Raw genomic sequence first — 22530 nt, forward strand, 5'->3', positions numbered from 1 at the left:
AAGCTGCCCTTCCCCACCCCATCCCACTCCATCCCCAGCTTTGCCTCTATCCAACTGGGCAAGCTGGTAATTTTTCTCTCTGGGTGGTGGAAGTATTTTGAATAGGCTGCTCCTCCCAGACAGAGGACAGAAGCAGGCCAGCTCATATTTCCAACAGGTCAGAGGCAAGGAAGGTGCAGTAAGAGGCCCCCAGCAACTCTTCCACATCCTTGCGTTTCACCAGCCAGCACTCAGCTTCGTGAGCCCTCTGGACTGAATCCTTCAGCACCTTGGTGACTTCAGTGACCAGCACTTTGTTTGTGTCCTTTTGCATCCAGGCAGCTTGGTCCCCCTGAGATGGGTCTGGAGAAAGGCTGAGGTTGCTGTTCTGGAACTGGCCTGGGAAAGAGCAAATTGGCATTGTAATAACTCTGTGTGTGTGTGTGTATTTGTGTGCATGTGTGTGTGTGTGTCCACACATACATGCGTACCTGCCTTCCTGCCGGGTTGGAGTGCTGCTTCAGTGACTATGAGCGATGGGAATCCTACTTCAACAGTGTGTTCGTATCTAATTAAGGCCATTGTATAATGGGCCCTCCTTCAGAGAGCCTGGCACTGAAACAGCAGTTTCTGCTGGTCTCAGTGGAAGTAGAAATGGCAAAGCCCTTGGCTTAACCTTACACTGCAGGAAAAAGTGGAGAGATTTTGAAAAAAGGGTAAGATTCTTATCAAGATGTCAGGATCTGGTTCTGAATATAATTGTCTACCCAGCTGTAGCTATGATGAGAGAGCTGATTTGGGCCTTTTTCTCCTGTATTAACTTCTATTGCAAATCATCTATTTGGGCAAGCTAAAGAGCAAAACGGAGTTGCAAAAAGTTATTTTGCCAAAGAAAGATGGGGACAAGAAGAATAAATCTCCCTTGCCATAGTCCTAATCTAATCTGTATTCCTTGCTGCTGCTGCTGCTGCTCTGTTTAATTTAACATAGGAGTCACAGGTCATTTGTCTCTTATTTGAACTTTCTAAGACAGCCCTCCCCCTCCTGGAGATCTGGAGATGTGTTGGGACTACAGTACCCAGAGCTCCCAGCCAGTGTGTCACTAGAGTTGTGACTATCATCAGTGAGTTGTCAGCTCTCACTGGGAAGCAAAGCATGGCCTGTATTTTTAACATGTAGGGCTGGTTGGTGTCTTGTTTTTTAGAGTCACTTGTGATTCTTAAGGACGCATTACATCTAGTCTGGAAAGTGGCAAGGGGAACCCAGGGCAGAACATAAATAGATGGAAGTGGGTGTGGACTTGGGGCTAGAAAACATATTAGTCACCCTCTTCGTAAAAACAGCTCACCTAGCAAGCCGCCTGCTGATGCTGATAGGCCTTGGCCCTTCACAATATAGAAGCCGAGATGGTCCAACTGCAGGATGGTGGGATGACTATAGTGGTGCAGCAGAACAAGGAATTCAATCATGGACCCAATCTGGACAGTGATATTGGCCTCAGGCCACATGGAAATGGCCAGAGGGGGCTTGTAGATTGTGGCCCGCTGAGCTAAGGGAAGGACCAGCACTTCCTCGCCATATAGTGTCACACCCTTCTGGGTTACATTAACCACATAGCTGGCATGTGGGTGCTCCACTACTATGGTGATGACATCCAAATAGGTGCGGGGACGTTCTTCGTGGCCTGGCCTTGAAGGGGCCCCCATTAGGTGCCCATTAACTGACAAACCTGAAGGCAAAGAAAGGCAACAATCAGTCTCTTCCTTCCCCCCTTGTCCCCTCAACGGAATGGAAGCAGACCCCTGGAACCTAAATCCACAGTTGCTGTTCTTCAACCCAGCCTGCTGAACGTCCTCTCTCTGTCTCTCCTGTCTCAAAAGCTGCCTCCTTCTCCTAGAGGTGCCTTCATCCCAACTGCCATATTTACCTCTGCCTATCATTAAAAAAATATTTAAAACTGCTTCATTTTAGACAGGAGTAATGCTCAAAAGCACTTGGTCCTTTTAAACGGAGGTTGATACTCTTCACACTGTGTAGTTTTGTTTGTAGTTGTCTGGCTTGGGGATAAGAATTCTGCACATGGTCACAAGTACCTGACCTGAGATGCCAATATTCTTGAAAACAAGCTTACAGTCCCATCTGTCTTCACCTTTAGCCTTCAGGGATTGCTTGGGACAGGTTCTAATCACAGCTCTTACCTGTGGCAGGGTCTCTCACCAGCCGCAGGATATCTCCTGAGCGTCCATCCAGGGTGAAGCAGAGATTCCCCAGTGAATGGGGCAACTTTATTACAAAGTGAGGGTCCCCATCCACTGCAAATAAGAAGCAAAAGGTGTCAACTAACAAGACATTTTAAAAATGGGGGCCCTGTGAATTCTACATAGCTAGGAATGGGTGGTTGTTACCCCAAGAGGAGAAAGTGAAGAGGCCAGTGTTGGGTGACATTCCCAAGGAGTCTGTAATGAGATAAAGATGAAATCCACTGGGCATTGGAGAAATCTTTCAGCTTATGCATATACCAAGTCTCATTCCATCACCCACCAATCAATCAGTCTCTCTCCCTCTCCCTCTCCCCCCCTCTCCTCTAGTCCCAATATGTTGTATACATTGAAAAGCCATCTAGGAGAATCCAGTGAATCTTAACAAAGGAACCAGGGAGACTGACACACAAAAAAATAATATGCATTGACTTATTTGCTTACAGGGGTATGACTTTTCATTTTTTTTCCAGTCTAACATGTTGGAAACATGTTGGAAATAAATTATGTAAAGGGCTCAGGACTGTGGTCTATCAACAGGATAGCTCTTTGAAAACGACAGAATGGAATCAAAATTGGCATGGGGGGGGGAATAAGCTGACAAAACAAGCATTAACTTCAAAACTCGGCTGGATCTGGCTGAGGACTCCCCTCCACCACCACCCCAAAAAAATCCAGAAGTTTTTCTCCAGTGCATCCCTGTGGGAAAAGCAGGTATGCAATGGACTGGAATGAGGCTGACTGCTCTATTCTAAGCGCCCTCCTCCTGGTCACATGATTCAGAGCAGAACACATACGCTGCTTCCCAGCACACACACATACAGACAAGCACATGAGGAAGGAAATAAAGATGCTTCACTCCAGGTAAAGGGGATAGAAGCCATGCACTGCACGTGTTCCCTTCCTTCATGCTTCTAAAAATGCAAACCTTCCCCACTTCACCCACTAGGGAATTGTCTGACAAGTGCTGATTGTCCAGGAAAGTACCTGATTCACTGTCTGATTCTTCAAAGAAATCTGTAAGAAAACAAGTTAATTTTCAGAGTATTTTCAGACTTGCCCCAACTTCCTTTCGCTACTTCATTGCATGGATCTTTGATCCATTGAACTCAAGAGAGTCACTGATGCATAGCCAGTGCTTGCTTATTCACGGTGCTCTTCGAAAGACACCAACTCTAATTGGCCATGCCACAAATTCTGCCTGCTTTGAATGCTAAATTTGATTCGGTTTAAAGAATTAGCCAAGTATGCCTTGTTTTCAATTTATCTTGAGCAACTTCAGAGTTTCATAGCAATAGTGGCTAGCAAAGAGAACTTGCATCCCCTTCAGCATAAACTACTACTGTCCATTTCAATTACATACCATATTTACTTTTTTAACTAACAAAACCATAGCTTGAACGGGACTGCCAATACACCCAGTCTCCCATCTTGGATGACCATGAGTCTTACTTTACAGAGGACACCCTCTTTCTCTCTCTTTTTCAAGACATAATTCAAAAGGGGAGACCCTCCTGACCTATGGACTGGCTGCAGCTCATGAGCCAGCCATACATGGACTGCAGGGCCTTGATCCCTTCCTGGGATTCTCCCCGTCTTCTGAATGCTTTACAATGAAAATGTTGGTGCATGTTCCCTACTCCTCCCTGAACTGAGTGTTAAGATGTCCCATCCTCCATAAAGTGTTTTCTCCAAAGAATGGGAGGAGCATTCAGTCCCATACACCTTGAAGGAGGAAGGACTGAGGGTGGATAGGGCTTTGAAGGAAAGGGAAGGCCTCTTCTCCAAAGCCCTATCCTTAAGTCTGGGTACACAGAATTTGGCCCTCCAGATGTTGATAATGTCACCAGATGTTGACAGCACTGATCAGGCTGAGTAAGGCTGCTGGGAGTTGTGACTGATCAGAAATTGGGTGGAGAGAATCCAGCCCTTGGATAAGATTCAGTTTCCAACTCCTGCTTTCTTGGAAGGATTAACACTTTATGCCTGATGTAAAAATACAGAGAGATGGATTTCTATTTCATGCAGCAAGGATTTTAACATTTCCATGTCTACATATAGATTAGTATATGTACATTTTATGCAAATCCATGTTCTCATTTGTCCTTTGTTTTTCAGCGATTTGTTTCTTCTTTTGGGCAAAGGGTGTTTCATTAAATGAGTCACTGAACAATCAGGCATTTCCACCCCTAAGAATATGGAATGGACCAGTGGTGGTCTCTTTGTTAAACTCATTCTCTAGATGTGGGTCCCTTGTGTAGCTAAAATGGCATCATCCGTGCACATGGTTGGGATCAGTAGGCTCAGGGGAATCCCAGAGTCTACAAAAATAGATAAAGTCTTTGGAGAGGAGCAGAAGACAACATTCTAAGGAGGAGAGACAATATAATATCACACAGTTAAGAATGTGGCCGGAACTAGTAGTGCACTTCTAATCATCTTATGATTGATAATACTCAATGCTGACTCTTTGCATGAAGGGAATGGAAAACCACAGGGGAGGGGATTGGAACAAGCCAGAAACCTGAACTGGAACACACACCGTACATTGCAACATATGTGTGGGTTAAAGTGGGCTTAATAAATGAATTTGCTCTCCAAGATGGGCATCTGGGAAGGTCTTTAAACATAGGAAAAAAGATGAGCTCACTAGGCTACCCCCCGCCCCCCAAAGTGATGGAAGAATTACCTGGGTAGTCTCCATAATCCAAGCTTTCTGAGAAGGAGACAAACAAGAGTTGAACGCATAGATAAAACAACATCCCATCACCAAAGAGGATCTAGAGCAATTCCAGAGCATTGCATGTATGGCTGGGAGTATAGGATACAGAGATAAATGCGAAGGGAGAGGAGGGGGCAGTCAATCTTGGGAATAAGGCGGTAGGGCTGGAGCACCACAACAGAAGCGAAACGGGGCATAAATTAGGCTACCCACGCGGCTAGCAGAACTGGAGATTTGTCAGAATTACGGATTGATAACCAAGATGAGTTTTTCATCTGCTAGGCACAACCCACCCTTGTTGCAGTTCTCCCGTTGCTTGGGAGATCAGTGGCGGCGGCGGCGGCGGCAGCAGAGATGGATTAAAAACCCATGCAGTTAGACCACCCTCTTCAGATGTAAATAAGAGAGAGGAGGGCACCTATGTGGCCTAGGAGGGGGAAGCCCAAACCCCCAAGCGCTGCCCCATCCTTGCACCTACCTCCATGTCCCTTGGGTATCAAAAAGCTATATACAGCTGGAGGGTTCAAGGACTCCACGTATTCTGTGTTCCGGATGGTGGTTGAGTGTAATTCAGACTCTCCAGGCAGCAGGAGGAGGTTGATGTCAGAGGCAGGTGTGGAGCTGCCAGGAATCTGTCTGGCTCCCTCTAATTGTGCTGCCCGAGTCATGAGGGAGGTGGCTCCCGGTCCTGTGCCCCAAGAGACAGTGCTGTTCTCCTGGGGCCTCTCAATGTGCAACTCTGAGGTTATCCCATCCTCGGTAGCTGTCTTGCTCCTGGGGAGTTTCCCGGTCTCCACCCTGGCAGTACTCACTTGCCTGTTTGTATGTGGCTGGTGCTCAGTGACTGGCCTTGGGGTCATCTTGGGCTGCTCCCAATGGTTGGAGTTGCTCTCCAGGATCTTTGGGCTGCCCGAAGGGTACAAAGCAGTAGGTACCTTGGCCACAGTGCTGGGGACCCCTGCCATAACCCTTGTTATGGCTGTTCCTCTGGTCTCCAGTGCAGGGTGTGGCTGAACAGTGAGTTTGAGTCTTGCTGCTCTGGTGGGACTGATCTTAGGGAGGATTACAGGTGACCTGGTTGATCTAAGGGAGGTGGTAGCTCTCGGAGGTTTAGTAGATCTATGAATTGCTACAGGAGTCAAAGAGATGGTTGTTCTCCCCCGAATCATTGTGACTTTGGCTGCTTTGGGGTGGCCAGTGGCAGTAGGTACTATGGTGGGATAGATAGTTGGAGTGATGATGGTGGACATAGTCGTAACTGGTGAAGATGTGGCTCTGGTTGCTTTAAAGAGTCTAGGTGCTGTCACTGGAACAGTTCCTGTCCCCATCGTTCCCTTGAAAGCTTTTGTTACTGCAGGAGCATCAGTAATTCCAAGAACAGATTTAGCTGTCTTAGAAAGTCTTGGCAAAACAGGTACGGCCAATGCTTGAGAAGAGGCTTTTAATGCTCTAGTCACCCCTGGAGGGATGGTGGTTTTCACAGGCCGGTTTCTGTCTCTGGCCTCTTCTGGCCTCACTACTACCAGGGAGGTGACAGGGGTGACAAAGTTGTACTTGATTGACAAATTGGTAGCTTTTTCTGTCAAGAGACGCCGGGCAGCTGTGTCATTGGCTCGGAACCGGGCTTGTAGCAGGTCCTGAATGGTGAAGTAGGCCCAGAGCCTTTGTACAAAGTGACCAATCTTGTTGATCTCCCCAAGGCAGCCAAATGGAGCAGTTTCAGTAGTATTGGTTGAAATGTCATTTTCCAGGTTCAGTGGGCCTTCCTGGCCTTGCCCTCTTGTGCGTACTTGCAGCTTTGATGCTCCTGGCTTCACTCGGCCAACCACAACAAGCTCAGAACCCTGGAAGTAGTTGGGGAAGAGGTTCTGAGTGAGGTCCTGTGCAACCCCATCAAGATAGGACAGCTCCACATCATAGAGCAGGGGGCTGGCAATTTCATCATAGAAACCCTTGAGCTGCAAAGTGGCATCAGCATCCTCGTAGATACGCCGGGCCACCCCACGGTTCTCTAGTGAGAGTCGCCTCAGCAGTCCATAGTCAGCATCATCTCCAAAGGCCAGACCGAAGAGTGAGATGGTACCCTTAAGAGCCTGCTGAGCATTGGACAGAATGCGACTGCCAGCTGTCACTCCTGAGGTGGGTTCGCCATCTGTCAGGAAGATGATCAGTGGGATTCTTGGCTCCTTCTCCACCTTTCCCTCCACTGGAGAACTCTGATTGAAGATGGAGGCAGCTGCAAGCAATGCTGCATTGATGTCAGTCCCTAGGGAGCGGAAAGTCAGAGAATCAGAAACAAAGACACCTCAGAAAAAAGGTTTGGGCCAAAAAAGTATGGGAAATTTGTGTTTCTTCAGATATGTTTGAACTGCAACCACCAGGCAGTCTCATTATTGATCAGGCTGATAGGAACAGCCAGTAGGAATTATAACTTAGCAATATCTAGAGAGACACAGGTCTTCCCCCCACCTCCCTAGACTAAATAAATGGACTGATCCAGGTAGCTGTAAGCAAGATTTCCTGGGTTTGATCTTCCAGGAGAACAACTGGGCTTTAGAAAAGGCTTTTCAGCAGCAACCTTTGTTTATGGACTCAAGGTTGGAAAAACTTGATGTTTCCACAGGAAGTTATGGCTGTTCTTGCAACTACTTTTAGGATGGCTCCTGTGTCTCTTTCCTACCCTCACTCTCACAGTTCTCCAGGCCAGCACTTACATCCATCTGCTTCCATCTTGCTGACATAATCTTTGGCCCTCCGGATATTTTGCGAAGTAGCTTGGATGGATTGACTTGGCTTCCACACATTCACCGCGTCAGAGAAAGTAACAATGTTGAAATGATCATCTTGGTGAAGGTCGCTTAGTATGACATGCATGGCTTTCTTGATCTGTGGAACCGAGGAAATTAGAGGTGGATGATCTTATTAGCAAGAATCTATCCTTTGAATTAGGTAAATTGATGCCTGGTATTTGTATTCAGCAAATTATAATTTGCATTCTTCAGTCACTTTTAATTTAGATGTTCACAAAACATATGCTATTATTCCAACCAGTGTATATTAACATAGCTTATCTAAGCTTCCTGAGAATGTTCTGCATCAGTCCTGAGTCTTGATATTGGATATATTTCCCCAGTAGTGGATGGTGGACAAGTGTGTTGGGTTGCAAAGCAGCCTCTAGATTAGAGATTGTACTTTGCATAAAATAGCATGAGCATCCTTGGGATAAAACTGGACTCTGATTGCACTTAGGGCATATTGGCCAAAATGTGCCCAAACTGACTGGTCAGAATGGTAGCACTTTTCTAACAAGTATCATTAAAAAGCATAAGCTTTTGTGAGCTGCAGCTTGCATCATCTGACCAGCATGGTCTTTGTCCTTGGCAGGAATGCTGAATGTAGCATTCTGGTACTCTAGTCTACACCTTCTCTTCAATGGCCTCTTTCATTTCATTTTTCCACCAAGAATCCTTTTTCTTAATTCCCGTTATCATAATTCCACACACTTCTGTGAAACCTGGATTGCACTCATTCAGCACATTGCATAAACATTTTTCCATTATCACCATTCACTGAAGCTTAATATACAACTGGCATCAATCCATATCCATAACAAGCCAGATGATGATAATTTATACTTTCTGACATACATTTTAGTGTTTCATTCATATTTAAACTTACACCTCCACATCCCTGAATGTACGCATCTACCTCCATTCCTCAAGATCAGAGCACCTTCATTCAGATCCTTTTCCTTGCTCCTAGCTTTATAAACATGTAATATATCTAGTTTTCTTTCTTTCATTTCATGTGTTAATTCATGTTCTTCACCATTTACTTCTCTTACATGTTACAGTCTTCCATACACCATGGTCATCGCCAGATGGAACCATAGATATTGATCCCCGCTGCACATCATGGCTTTGGTCAATCAAGACTGATTCTTAGTGAAATAGAGAAGGTCTAGACTACCAGAGTGATTTTGATGGAAATAAAAAAAAATGTTTGGAAAGCTGATGAAGGGAGCTAAATAAGGAGACTCCAGCAGAGTGGATGGAATTACAAATAGTAGTGATGAAATGATTTGGGATGAAAATGGGAAAGCGTGGTGGGCATGTATGGATGGATATGGATATGCCAGTATGTCTGTATGCATGCTAATTATTTGAATGATTTCATTATTCCTCAATGTTGTTGCTCCTCTCTTTCAACTTGCATTTTTTAGACCCAGATTAATTTCTCCTCTTCCGCTTTATTATACCATTTATCATCCAATACTTGCTCCCCATGCCCTCCTTCCAAGGTAAGCTAAGGAAACTGAAGCTTCAATAAATATCGAAACCCTTGGATTTTTTTGTTCTAAAAGGGAGTAGGATCTGCGTAACAGTTTTTACACAAAAAAACTGAATCCATTTCTCCCTTTCAGAAATAAGTCCCAAAGATGGCAACAGTCTTATAATAAAACCCTGCAAGCCCCAAGTGGAGAAAAACATTAGAAATAAATGCTAGAAATAAATTCTACCGTATAAATATCAAAACGTATGTTAAAAAACAGAAGGAGATAAGGGAAATGTGCTCTTCCTCTGAACTAGGGCAATACAGGTAGTCCTTGAGTTACAATGGCTATTGGGACCAGAATTGCCATTGCTAAGAGATGTGGTTGTAATGTGCGACATCACGTGACCACACCACTTAGTGCCAGCAGTTCCGGCAGTCCCAGTTGCCGTCGTTAAGCGAGGACCATGTGGGTCATTAAGAGAAGACCTCACATGACCGTGACTTCCTACTTTCTGCTGGCTTCCCCATTGACTTCGCTTGTGGGAAGCTGGCAGGGAACATTGGAAATTGCAATCCCGTGACCACGGGGATACTGCAACAGCCGGAACTCTGAGAACTGGTTGTATGTCACCCTCGGTCAGCACTGTTGTAAGTTGAATGGTCGCTGAACGAGTGGTTGTAACTCGAGGACCAGCTGTATCGTCTCTCTCCCTGTAATTCTCTCTCTGTTCTCTCCCCATCCTTCGTTTGCCAGCCTATGAGCATCTCTGCAACTTGGTATTGCTCACCTGTTTCAGCTTGGTGCCATACATGGAGCCACTGATGTCAATAACAAATACCACATCCTTCTGCACAAGGGGCATCCCCCTCGGGGCAAAGTAATGAACAAAGTAGCCACTGTAGATCTGAGAAAGAAAGAAAAAGGAGCCAGATTGCAGAAATGATGGGGAAGGATGTCATTGATGGTGGGGTGGCAGTGGAGAGGACAGCCAGGGTTTGCTGAACCAAAGCAACATCTTTGGCCAATAGATTAGGCAAAGTGCATAAACCAACTTAATCTAACCTCAGGTCCTCCTGATGCTTTGGAGGTTACAGGAATTGGAAGCACCAGGGTGGAGAAAGCTGATATAAATGGTCATACTATTTTTTTGTCAACCCAAATTTGGCTATAAATTCATACAGCCCATTCACTCAAGCCAAACATCCATTTCTACACTACACATCTTTCCGTTCATCGTGGTACATTTATTTGACTAGTCTTTCTCTTTGATATATCTACACATGCCCCTCAGATCTCTTTGGTGCGTCTTCAGCATCGTTCTCATTGCTATCCAAGCAACAACTGAACTGTGGATTTCCTTACTTGCAGTTCAGTATTAGCCACAATACTCACTCTGAATGTCCACAGTTGCAGATGTGCACTTGTACATATACAGCTACAGACTTTGGCATCCAGTGGAGCCCTTCAAGAATGTCATCAATGAAAAAAAATGGAAATCAGGTTTCTAATCCTTACAGCTAACTTTTGTATGGTCCTTTCTTCGCCTCTCCTTTGATCCTGCAGGAACGTTGCCAAAAAGAAAAGGGGGGCAGGGCTGAGGCATTCAATGGCTTTGGTATCTCACTTTGCTTTCCATGGCTAGTATCTGTTGTTAAATTCTCAAGGGTAGAGAAGCAACTGAACACGATATATAGCCCTGCATAATTACTTTGTCCAAACGATATATTTACCAACATAAAGAGAAATCATGCAGATTTGCAGATAATTTTTTTTGCCATTAGGGGCTACTCTTTAAAAGAAAACAACAGTATCTGGAGTGAAACTGTGATGATGTCATGCAAGTGGGCATGCCCTCTGTATTTTTTGATGGGGGAGGAACTGTCTTCCATAACTTGTCTGCTACCATTTGGTGGGAAATCACAGCACCAATATTCAGTGATTTGCTGCCAAAGTTCAGTGGCTTGATGCTGGTGAGCATCAGGGATACAAACAAGAGTCTCAAAGTCTACATGCAACTCTCAGATTCTCTGTCCAGATTTATGATGTATTTGCCTAATTTCTACAGATTGCAGAGTTCCTCTTTTATTGGAAGAAAACTTGTTTATTCTGCCCACCTCTGAGCTTCCAGGAGTATCTGATTCTGGAACACTGGCCTAAATGGACCCAGAGTTTGCTCCAGGGGGGCAGTTCTTATGTTCCCACAACAGTCTGCTTGGATAGCTCTGTGTCATCCTGTCTTGCTTCCCCTTTTTAAGACAATCTTGATACCCAGACTGTTCCTTTTATTCTTGGTTATATAATTGTGTAGCCTCTCCCCTAACCTGCACATCGCCTGCAACATCTGGCATGGCCACGTCATATTGCACCACAAAATCACCCATGATTCCTGAGCTGGAGAAGGCTTCCTGTTCTTGGGGGGTTGGGGTGAACACAATCCAAGCACAGTGTCTTCCTTTCTCGACTCGAGTTGATGGTGGCACATCAGCTTCACCTGAGAAGATAGAACAGCAGATTTATTAGTGGGGTCAAGGATTGCCTCAGACATGCAGGAATTCATCAGTGTAGAGGTGAATTGCCCTCCTTTGTTTAATTTCATTTCAAGGCCTTTCACTCAAGTCACTTCAGATCTTCTACAGCTACTCACTAAATCAAGAGAGAAATCAAGCAAGAGGCAAGCATGTGTGGATGACTCCCCAAGTCTTGGAATGTATAGAATGTACCCAGGATTACAGGCACTCCCCTTCGTCATGACACTTGAGCAGAATGTAGACTCTCAGGGATGACTTTTTACTTCCTGAGATCCTTCCAAATGTGAATCTGGGGAAGTAAAAGTTTAAGCAACACAGATGAGGTTCAAATGCTGCAACTAATTTGAGTGTTACAATTATTATGAATGGGGTTAGGAGGGTTTACAACCCTGTGGGTGACCAAATCTCTATCTAAACTCGGGCAGGTATCTGTGTGAGGAGGGGCTGCACTGAGCCACAGCAGCATCACTGAAACCTGAAGCTAATGTCACTCCCATGAGTGAGCTCAACTCCTGATGACTACATGATGGACAATCCCATGTAATTTTCTCTGCAATAATACAGACATAGTTTGCCATTCTTTTCCTTCTCCAATATGACTTCTTAACTTTTCTCAGTTTAGCCCATAAGCCTGGGATTTTCCTGGTGGTCCAAGTCCAAAGCTGATTAGCTTTTGGGGAATCACCAACTGTGAAACTTTTGGGATCACCAACTGTGAAACTGTGAAACAAAATATATTTCTTTGTGATGCTGGACCACACCTCCACTTATCTGAGAGCTGAGACAGGAGAAAGATGAACCCATACCTTGAAGAGTATTGGTCATCAATCGACTTGTGCGGAGGGGTAAGACTTGGACATAGTTGATGCCAGTTCTCTCAGAGATGCTCACTTCCACAGTGAGGTTCCTCACCACCTGCTGGGGCCGGATGCTGACAGCATGCTGATACTTCCCCAAATGTCGCTGAAGCAGCTCCTCATAAGTCAGCTCAAAGGCCACCTTTCCTCCTGCTTCCACATTGGTGGACACCCTGAATTTTTCTATTTCTCGATCCCTGGGAAATAGTGAAACATTTTGTTCAGTGTGATGCTGTTTGTCAGCTGGCAGAGCAACCTATTTCATACCACCCCTCTGCTTGTGACAAATCTGCTCATCTTCATCCCATGCATGTAGAATTTTCCCTCCACCCCATCCCAGTGGCTGTCTTTGGAGGAGGGTCTGAGACAAGGAGAGGCAGAATTCTTCAGGGGGCTCTTACTTGGTGCCAACATGAGCTGCTGTCCTTCCCTGCCTGCGGGCTTCATCATACATCTTCTTAGCTTGATGCTTCTCCTTCACTTCAGCCACATAGATCTTCTCATTAATGGTTCTAGTGCATTGGAAGAGAACAAAAAACATCTCCTGCCATCAAATCTCCTCTGGGATACCGCTATGAGCACAGAGAACATCACAAGGAATAATTTTAGCAATAGCTACAGGCAGGATGTCCAGGTGGCCATTGCCTTCTGCCTCTTGCTTGCTCCAGTTTCTTAAAAATGCCCCTCTTTGGGGAGAGGGGAAGTGTGCCAAGTCTCAGTGGGGCCAGACACCTGTCATCCATTTTCAGCCTCAGGGATCAGCTCTGGTCTATAGTGGTTGAAAAGAGTGGAGAGGTGATGCCATTTCAGATTTCAGCTTGGAAGAGGAAGCAAAGGTAGGATGGGTTATTTTGGAACCAGGGGAAATGAGTTTCACGGCATGTTCCTGGATCTCTTCAAGATTCAACCGCAAAGCCCAAATGCATTGCTGGAGCACATGTTTTTATAATGATGAGACATAGGTGGGTGTCCGTACAGAGCAGTCACATGGATTAGGATCTGCAATAATAGGGCAGACTTACTGCTAGTATACCAGTTACTCTCTCCCTTCCCCAAATTTAGCACTCCAAATGTGTGAGTTTAAATGAGCTGCTAAGGAGCATTTTTACTTTGCAATCAAACAAATGACAGTGAGTTCCCCATATGTTAGGATTAAGGATATGGATTTTGGGATCACAGAATGATATTTAGCACCTCGTAGTCATCTGGATTTTGTAGCCCAGTTCTGGCAGCCCCCCTCTTCCTGCCAGCAAATCCATCTACTGTGGTTAGGAGTCAGTCTTGCTTGCCATGGCAGTGAAGGAAAACAAACTTTCCACAGCCACTGGAACAAACTGTGCCTATGTTCCTAGCTGGTAGAGCCCAGAAAAGGCAAGAATGGCACCAACTGGCTTCTGCCGTCAAGTTTCTTTGGTTGCCAGACAAGCCAGGCCTTGTCCCCAAAGAAGGGGTCCACTCAGGGGAGCTTCCTCTACAATGAGGGGCTTGATTAACTTCCATGAGAAGTTGGGGGGCTGGCTCCTTCCCATCTCATGCTGGGTTAGGGAAGTCATGGGACTATGGCACATAGAGAACCTGACCAAGGGAGGCTGGAGCTGTCCTTGCCAGCTTTCCCTGGGCACTGGGTAGGGTTCCCTGCTTTCTACAGCTCTACAAACAGCTCGATGTCTTTCAGATCAAGTTATTCCACCTCAGAAGGTCTAGGACATCAAACATCCTTCACTTTTCATCCAGCTTTTGTATGCCGAAATCTGGGAAGTGAAATGGTGGCTTCAATCCTTTCCAGACTCAGTATGTCTAAATTTAGGGCACAGGTTCCCTCCTGGGAACATGGGTTTCTTTTCAAGTGGCTTTGCTTAAAGCTTTGCTAAAACATGAGTTTGTTGCTACCAGCAGTAGTGTTAAGAAAATAAACAGACTGGGGTGGGGGGTATACACATACATGTGTAAATAATGCATACTTTATGAATAGAGTGACTAGAATAATTTAAATCCCACAGAATATCAGATGCAGATTTCTAAAAGTGATTTATATCCGTGAATGCAAGCATCCAATTTGTCACATTTAATATCTGGCAAAAGCATCAAAGGCCCACATTTCGTTTTAGAAATCATACATTTGCTATATTAACTCAAAAACTGAAATAGCCAGTTGTGACATATTTTAAGTCAGAGGGTCACAGTCCCTTGTACAGATGTCTCACAGCTGTAACCCTGACTGAATGATGCACGAGAGCTTTGGGGCTCCACAGACTAGTACATCAATGCTACATGGTCTTCATCAGAGGATGGCACCTAATTTCCTAGTGACAGCTCTAATAATCTCGCAACCCACATTTTTACCGGTATCTGCTTTCCATTGCAGCAGTTGAGGAAGGTTGAAACCAAAACCCTTTGCTCTTCTTAGTTGTTGCTTTTTGTTAGTTCTCGACGTATCCATGTGAATACATTGTCCTCAGCCTGTTTGATGTATCTACACACACACATGAATGAAGGTAAATGTGCACCCCGTGCTCCTTCCAGGATTCAAAATGATTTTGAGCTGGTGTCTTAAACAGTCTGTTTATGCATACAGTATGATGCCCAGAGGAATCCATTCCTAAGCACCATGAGGCTAAAATGATGTGCATCATGACATTACAATGCAAGCTCTGCCCTTTTATACTGGCGTTGCGTTGTTACACACACAAACACAGGAGTGGAGTTTGTATCTCAGTTTTGTCTCATGCCCCCCCTTATCACACTCCCGGGGATGCCCATTACCAGTGGCACCCATGGAGTGGATCAGCACCTGCAGGCGCAGCATTGTAATAGGAGCCCATCCCTTTTTTACCTGCAGCGAAATCACATCCAGGTATAAGAGAGACAGAACTTTCATCACAACATTGCACCCACCAGACTCTGATTTCCTTTGAAGCCATTCAATTTTACTCACATACGGGGCCATTGGGTGGGGGCTTCTGCTCAATTTGCCAAGTTTTATTCTGGTTTGATCTGCAGATAGTAATAGGCGATACTGCTCACTGCCTTGCTGTGAAGAGTAAGCTTTACTATCTGCAGATCAACTGATGGCTTATTTATACAACTACAACTGTCATGGCTCCTCTTACCCACCCACCCCGTTTTCAGTTTTTGGCAATGCTGATAATTCTTTGCAAGAGATTCCTCATTCCTGCCATGCATGGGCTGCAAAACTCTGGATCCTCACTAGATAGCACAAAAAGATATGTATAGCACTCACTCTTTGCTTCCATCTATCAGAGTTTTTTACAGTCCAGATATGATACCCTTATTCCTCACTGTAATTCACAATAGTTCATGCAGGATTCACTAGAACAGCAGGAATTTCACTTCAATGTACAGTATATAATATTGCAATAGAGACTATTTTGTCTGCAGATTATGTTCTGCATAGAACATAAGTAAAAATATCCACTGAATGGGCCCTGACTGTGTCTATTAAACATATGAAGATGGTTTACTACTTGTTCATCTAATACAGCATTGCCTTCTTCTGCATGGTAAAAGTTGTCAAGTAAGACAAAGAGTCTTCCTTATCATTTGGTACCAGGTTATTTAATTTGAGAAGTTAGGTGTAAAACCTGGCTCCTCCTGCTTTCAAAGCAGATACTTTCTGCTAGGCTAATGCCTTTGTTGTTTTAAAGAATGATGGTGGCAGCATCTCCATTCAAAGAATATACAGATGGTTTTTCTCTAGCCTAGACTCACATGGTAAAGTTGGAGATGAAGGCAGAACTGGGAAGATCCAAGTCAAAGACAGCTTCTTTGGCCTCGGGATGTGGATTGCTCATGGAAGTCCACACTCGCGTGGAGGTATAGCGGGACACAATAGTTGAGCGCACAAAGAAGCTGGAAATTATGAGCTGAGGAGAGAAACCACAAAGATGGTCAAAAAAAGGCCCAAGCATCCATTCAGCCTTCAGCATGAAACTGAAGAGAGTTCTCTCAATCATTTGTAAACTAGGTGGAGTGCTGCCGAAACAACCATAAGAATGATTCAAACAGGGCAGGGCCCTCAGGTCCATGTTTAGTATATGTGGAGTCGCACCTCCACAGAACACAGCAGTACCCTGAAGTACCTATGCGTGGAGTGTGAATGAAGAAAGCACCTAGAATTGTGGTGAAAGTAGATTGATGCACAGATTAATATCTCAAATTAACTACTGATGATTAAGTTCATTTTCAGAAATGAATACCCACAGATTCAGCAGTTAAGTCTTCAAAAACTTGGAGGGAGAGATTATTGTAATGATGTCCATTTTTCTTTATCCTTTCCTATCCTCTTGAGACATCCACTTAGACAAAGGAATACACACGTGCGCGTGCGCGTGCACACTCACACACACACATAGGCCCTGCTCCCACATGTTTAATTCGGTCAGTGATGGCAGTGTTAGTGCATTGTGAGACATACACAGAATCAAAGTTACTCCACTTGGTTGTATGAAGGGAATCCTTGTAATCCCAGTCAGTTTACCCATTTTGCCTACCTAACTCCTCTAAGAAAAAGAGAAACAGTGGATGGAAAAGCAAGTCTCTCCCTTACAGAACTCACAGCCCAGGCTGTGCAAAATAGAACGTAACTTCTAAACCCTGACTGGTTGTAGGTGCCAAACCAAGCATCCTACTGCCCACCAGCTTGGCTAAGGCAGAAGAGGCTAAGATGGAACGAAGCCTTGTGTTCCATGGCACAAGAGCACCTGGAATGCTCGGCCCTTCCTGGAGAGAGAATTGGTCTGCGGGGGACCGTGTACCCTGTATTCCCAAAATAATATTTTTTTCCAGTTAGTGTGATTCTGAGTGTTGCCGGAACTGCCAAGAAGGTGATTTGACCTGTTTAGTGGTTTACCAGATTAAGTACTTTTGGGGAGCAGCAGGGATGTATACTCTGCATATGTCTCATGCGTGAGTTTCATTCATTGATCTCAAGAGAAAAATGTGTGATTGAGTGGTATCATTGGTATATGCCCTAACTGATTCTATTCCCCTACAAAAAGTCCTTGTTAATTTGGATTCTGAATATTATTCAACTGACAATCATTCATGCTACCAGCCTACAGTGGATGAGGAAGATGTTTGGGTCTTGACTAGAATCCCAGCCACACCTGGTGTCAGTCTATTTTGTAAATAAGTGCTGGATTTGTAAAGTAAAGCATTCCTGGCTCTACTTACTGGGCAGTAAGCCTCATTGAACTCAACAGGACTTCTGAAGGAATATGTATAGGATTGCTCTGTAAAGCCATAACTTATATTCTGTTTGGGCTCTCCCTAGATACGGATGAAGCAGCAGTAAAATCCATCCTACCTACCAGATTAGAATGTGATGGAAAATCATTGATAAATCAACTGGTAAATCAGCAGATTGCCTACCTCACTTTGGGGAGCTTTCACTTGATGTACAGAACTCTGCAGAAGAAAACAAAAGAGTTATTTCCTTTCACATAATAAGGCTTTGGAGCATTCCAAATTGTCAGGACCTGCTAACTGAGTGGGCCTATTGATGGATATTGCTGATCCCAAATGAGAGTGGTTTTTTTAGAGTTCATGGCCAGAAGCCCTGGGTGGTAATACATGCCCTTCTGTTTCTGTGCCTCTTAGCTCTCTCTCTTGATACTTCCTACCATATCCAGCGTGCATGCTTCCTTCCTTCCTTCCTGCCTGCCTGCCTGCCTGCCTGCCTGTCCAGGCTGTGCCACTAACATCCTCCCCCCCCCCGCCCACACTCTTTTTGTTGTTTCTAGGGCAGCAAAAAGACCTATTTTTAAATTTGGGAGCCCTGAGCCGTGCCTAATTACCCAGTCCTAACTGTGTTCAGAAGCATCTTAACCAATGACTTGAAGGCATAGGTGATGATTAATTATGATGATGATGGCTGCAAAAATCCAGACGACCTTAGATGGCATCAAAGAGGTTGCTGTATCTCTTTGCTACCATCTAGTGGCCATCCAAATTCTTGCAAACAGGATCTGCTAGCCCTAATTCAATCCAAACAAGCAAGAACATGCCTGTTGTTAAAAAATAAAAATAAAAGATCTTCCAAAGAGAATAATGGATCTTGGTCAGACTTCCGTGTCTTACAGCTTTTCAGCCAGGATATCATTGGCTGCTTGAGAAACCGAATGCTAGATTGGATATGCCTTTGTTCCTGTCCAGCTTTTCTTATGCTTTCATGAAAACTTCCAGATGGTGGGCTAGAAATTGGGAAAGCCAGAATTTAATCCCTCCAAAAAAAGAGGGAGGGAGGGAGGGAGGGAGGGAGGGAGGGAGGGAGGAAGGAAGGAAGGAAGGAAGGAAGGAAGGAAGGAAGGAAGGAAGGAAGGAAGGAAGGAAGGAAGGAAGGAAGGAAGGTCTTTCAGATTATAGTCTGCCAATTTACAGGGCATGAATTTCAGGAATAATAATGTTCTTATATAGAGATAGTTTGTATTTGACTTACTTAACATATGTTTACAATGAAATTGCAACTGACTTATACAATTGATGTCAACTAGACCATGCTGGAATATGTGGAGATTTTGAGATGTGGATCTTTCAGCCTGGCTAGACGTGGCATATTTGGACCACAGTAACCTGGTTCACATGAGATTGCATCCAAGAGATTCAGAACTATCTAACTCTCTGCTGCATCTAGTAACTGTGGATTTTGCAGCCCAGATATAGTAGCTCTAGGTAAGACAACCATAATTTGAAATATCATCATCAAGATGCTTGAGGGAGAAACAATCTATTCAGTGTAAGTGGTCTGCAGGATTCAAGTTTGTCCGTGGTCTGTAGGTTCTTCTGTGAAAGTGGTAATTATCCCCATGTTAGATTATATTCTGTATTTCTGGCATCATTTCTGTGACAATCTTACCTGAAGACAGTGGGAATCTGCCCTATGTTGGATCAGCCCATGTGCATTGTCGAAACAGTGAGGCAGCTATTGTTCAAGGGTTCAAGCAGAACATTTTACATTCCTGCCTTCCCAGGTAAAAAAATCATGGTTGAATTAATAATTTTGGTCAGCGATCTTTCTGATATGAGTGATTAAAAACAACACAGGTGCTTTACAGTAACTCTGAGGGAGTTGGGACCCCCTCTGGTGGATGGGTTTGACCGTGGGACCTTCATTATGCAAGGCAGGTGCTTTCCTTCTGAATTACGTCCTTGGCCCTTCTGAGTAATTCTGATAGGATTACTTTGTAAATATGTCCGTTGCCTTAACATCTGTCTTTCTCGTTTCATTCTTGTTTTGACTGAAATGGGTGTTTGTGTGTGTGGAACATATGAGAGAACTGGATATAAACGAGGGTGTGAGGGAATTACAAATATTGAAACCATTTAGCACTAGTAGTTCCCTTTCAGGTACAAATCAAATTAGTCTTAAAAATTAGAAAAAATTAGAAAAAATTAGAAAACCACTTAAATTGTATCCATTAATTACAAATTGTAATCCAGAGTGTTTTCTGGTGATGGGAACGTTAGCTGTTTTTGATAACTTTGCTATGTACATATGTGACATGATTGTCCCATCTTCCTATTTCTTTAAAACAGGGCTGTGCAGAACATTGTGCCAAAATCATCTCTTGCCTTGAACAACTACAAAGATGAAAAAAAATCAATTTCTCCCTTATCCTTAACCCAGAAATTCAAAAATACACCATGTGCTCATATGCTTCCCTCAGAGTTACTGTATAGCACCTGTGTTGTTTTTAATCACTCATATCAGAAAGATCGCTGACCAAAATTATGAATTCAACCATGATTTTTTTATCTGGGAAGCAGGTTAGTAAATGATGTCAGATAAGAGAATATTAGTACATGACTTTTTTTTTCAAGATTATGCTATTCCGTTTCATAATATTCTTTACTTTATATAGTTCAAATGGTTTTACAGTAGTCCCAAACATTGCTATTCATGGACTGCACCTGCTGTGGGTTTGGGTCCTTCAAAGTTTGGACGGCAGTGAGTTGCAGCTGCCATGGACTGGAACTGAACCAAGCCATCACAGTAGTGACTGCCTGGAACTGTGCAAAATGGGGACTCTCTTTCCTATTAGGAACAATGAAGATCCAGTTTAATAAGAGATGGTCCAAGCAGCTTCAATGGCTGGTATTGTTCCACTGAAGTTAGTGGGCCAGATCTTCAACAATCCATGTCTTACCTAGTGCGTAACCTGACATGAAAAATTCCTGGGTGGACTACAGATCTAAGGGTGAAAGGCTTTCCAGTAGAAGAAACAGACTGGGAGTGAAAGGATCTCTGAAACTATGTAATGGCTTTGTAAAAAGTTGGCATGCCCTTGATCCCAAGGATTTATTTGCTTCTGCTGGGAAAAAAAAGGCAAGCTTTAGAGTAATTCAGAATTCTTCATCTAGCCAAATGGAAAGGCTCTTACTATTCCTATATCATGTATAACTAACCTCATTCTGTTGAGGGGCTGTCTGTCTTTCCATTGTGCCTCATGAAGAGTTCTCTGTAAATCAAATGTTTCCTCTGTGGTTTGCCCTCTGATTCCTACAAAGAGGCATACACCTGCTATTTTCCATCAATGGTTTACTGTACAATCCTTGGCAAATTATTGCAGAACACTGCTAGATTTCTCCTTTCTCCAGCTCCTCAATCCCATTCCCTTTTACAAAGTGAGGAGCAAAACTTAGGATTCCACTGTGCTCGAAGAACCATTGGGCACAGCTGCCTCCAGTGGCCTTATTCCCTCCACAATTTCCATTTGCTAAAAATAAAAAGAAGGGTGAGGGGAAAGAATGCTACAAAAGAGGAAATCAGCAGCAAGGCATACCTTGGGGCTGACGTTTGTTCGCCCCCTTGCCTAGGACTTACCTCATGGGAAGGTACCTGGGTTAGAAGAGGATGTCCCACGATGCTTAAAGGTGCCAGAATCAGAAGGAGAAAGAAGAGAGATCCCCGGAGCTGGTCCATGGCTGGCAGGAAAGTTTTGCCTCGTCTTTGTGGAAGGCACTGTGGATGAGAACGCCTCCTTGGCATCTCTTTCCTTCGTACTTTTGAACCTCAGGTTTCTTCTTGTTTTTTTAAAAGGACCTATAAATGTAGCATTCATCCTGATACAAGCCTTGATTGTCCATGCATCCAAGACTGGAGGGTGGCCAGTTTTGCTCACTACTCCATAAGATGAAATGAAAACAAAATATTCTGAAGAGCCCGTGTCTGTTCTGTTTTCCACACTTGGTGAGGACTCTGGAAAAAAAAAATCCACAAATATGTTGCAGAAATAGGTCCAAATAGTCAAGGGGACAGGAGAAGGTCATTGCAAAGTTATCAACATTGATCCCAAAGTGTACCTGCTGCAAAGTCCTTCGACAGGAGAAGCCAAAAATATGCCAAGGACTGGTTCCAAAATTGAGAACAGAAAATTCCCTAGTTCAGAATGTATGTGTATGTTTGTTTGTATAAACCAGGAAGGGAGAGATTTCCTGAGTTGTGGGATCTTAGTGAACTTACCCAGCTCAGCTTCTTTTGGTCCTGGTTTAATCCTCCTACTTTTCAGAAAAGAAACCTCCCTCATATTGGTAAAAGAAAAATATTTCTCTTTCTACTGCCCAAACTGTAGGATAAACAAGCACATTGGCTTGCAGGTCTCAAAGACTCAAGTTCTCTCCCAATTTTTTCCCCTTCTAAAAGCTGCTTATTTCTTACAAATGATTCCTTCACATCTATCCTGATGCCTCATTAATATTCTTCTGCCAGCGTTTGCAAAATTCTCATCGACTGGCTTTACACATAGAGCTAAGCCATAATGTGGTTGGTTTGCATTTGGCCTACAATGTTGTGTAAACACAGCCATTGGGTGGTTTGTAAACTATGATTTGTACTCCTCTACTGTAATTTAGTCAACAAACAAGTTTAAACACCCATGACTAGTGAACTCAG

The 22530-nt window shown here is 44.0% G+C and overlaps 1 protein-coding gene across 1 annotated transcript; it reads right to left on the reverse strand.

Moving 5' to 3' along the window:
• Window positions 1–142: 142 nt before the first annotated feature.
• On the reverse strand, window positions 143–21657 carry ITIH6 (inter-alpha-trypsin inhibitor heavy chain family member 6). Its single transcript, XM_025176738.2, has 15 exons — window positions 21463–21657; window positions 18012–18047; window positions 16350–16504; window positions 13022–13132; window positions 12570–12817; window positions 11557–11726; window positions 10023–10139; window positions 7674–7845; window positions 5438–7225; window positions 4927–4953; window positions 3225–3254; window positions 2385–2435; window positions 2178–2291; window positions 1328–1708; window positions 143–378 (listed from the first exon to the last, which is right to left on the reverse strand). The coding sequence occupies exons 1-15, from the start codon at window positions 21625–21627 to the stop codon at window positions 143–145; spliced, it is 3801 nt and encodes a 1266-aa protein (XP_025032506.2). The 5' UTR covers window positions 21628–21657.
• Window positions 21658–22530: the final 873 nt, after the last annotated feature.

Source organism: Python bivittatus, unplaced genomic scaffold, assembly GCF_059951505.1.
Source record: "Python bivittatus isolate LINGU-HERP-01145 unplaced genomic scaffold, Pbiv_v1 ctg000220_np1212, whole genome shotgun sequence".
In the NCBI taxonomy this organism is placed as follows: Eukaryota; Metazoa; Chordata; class Lepidosauria; order Squamata; family Pythonidae; genus Python; species Python bivittatus.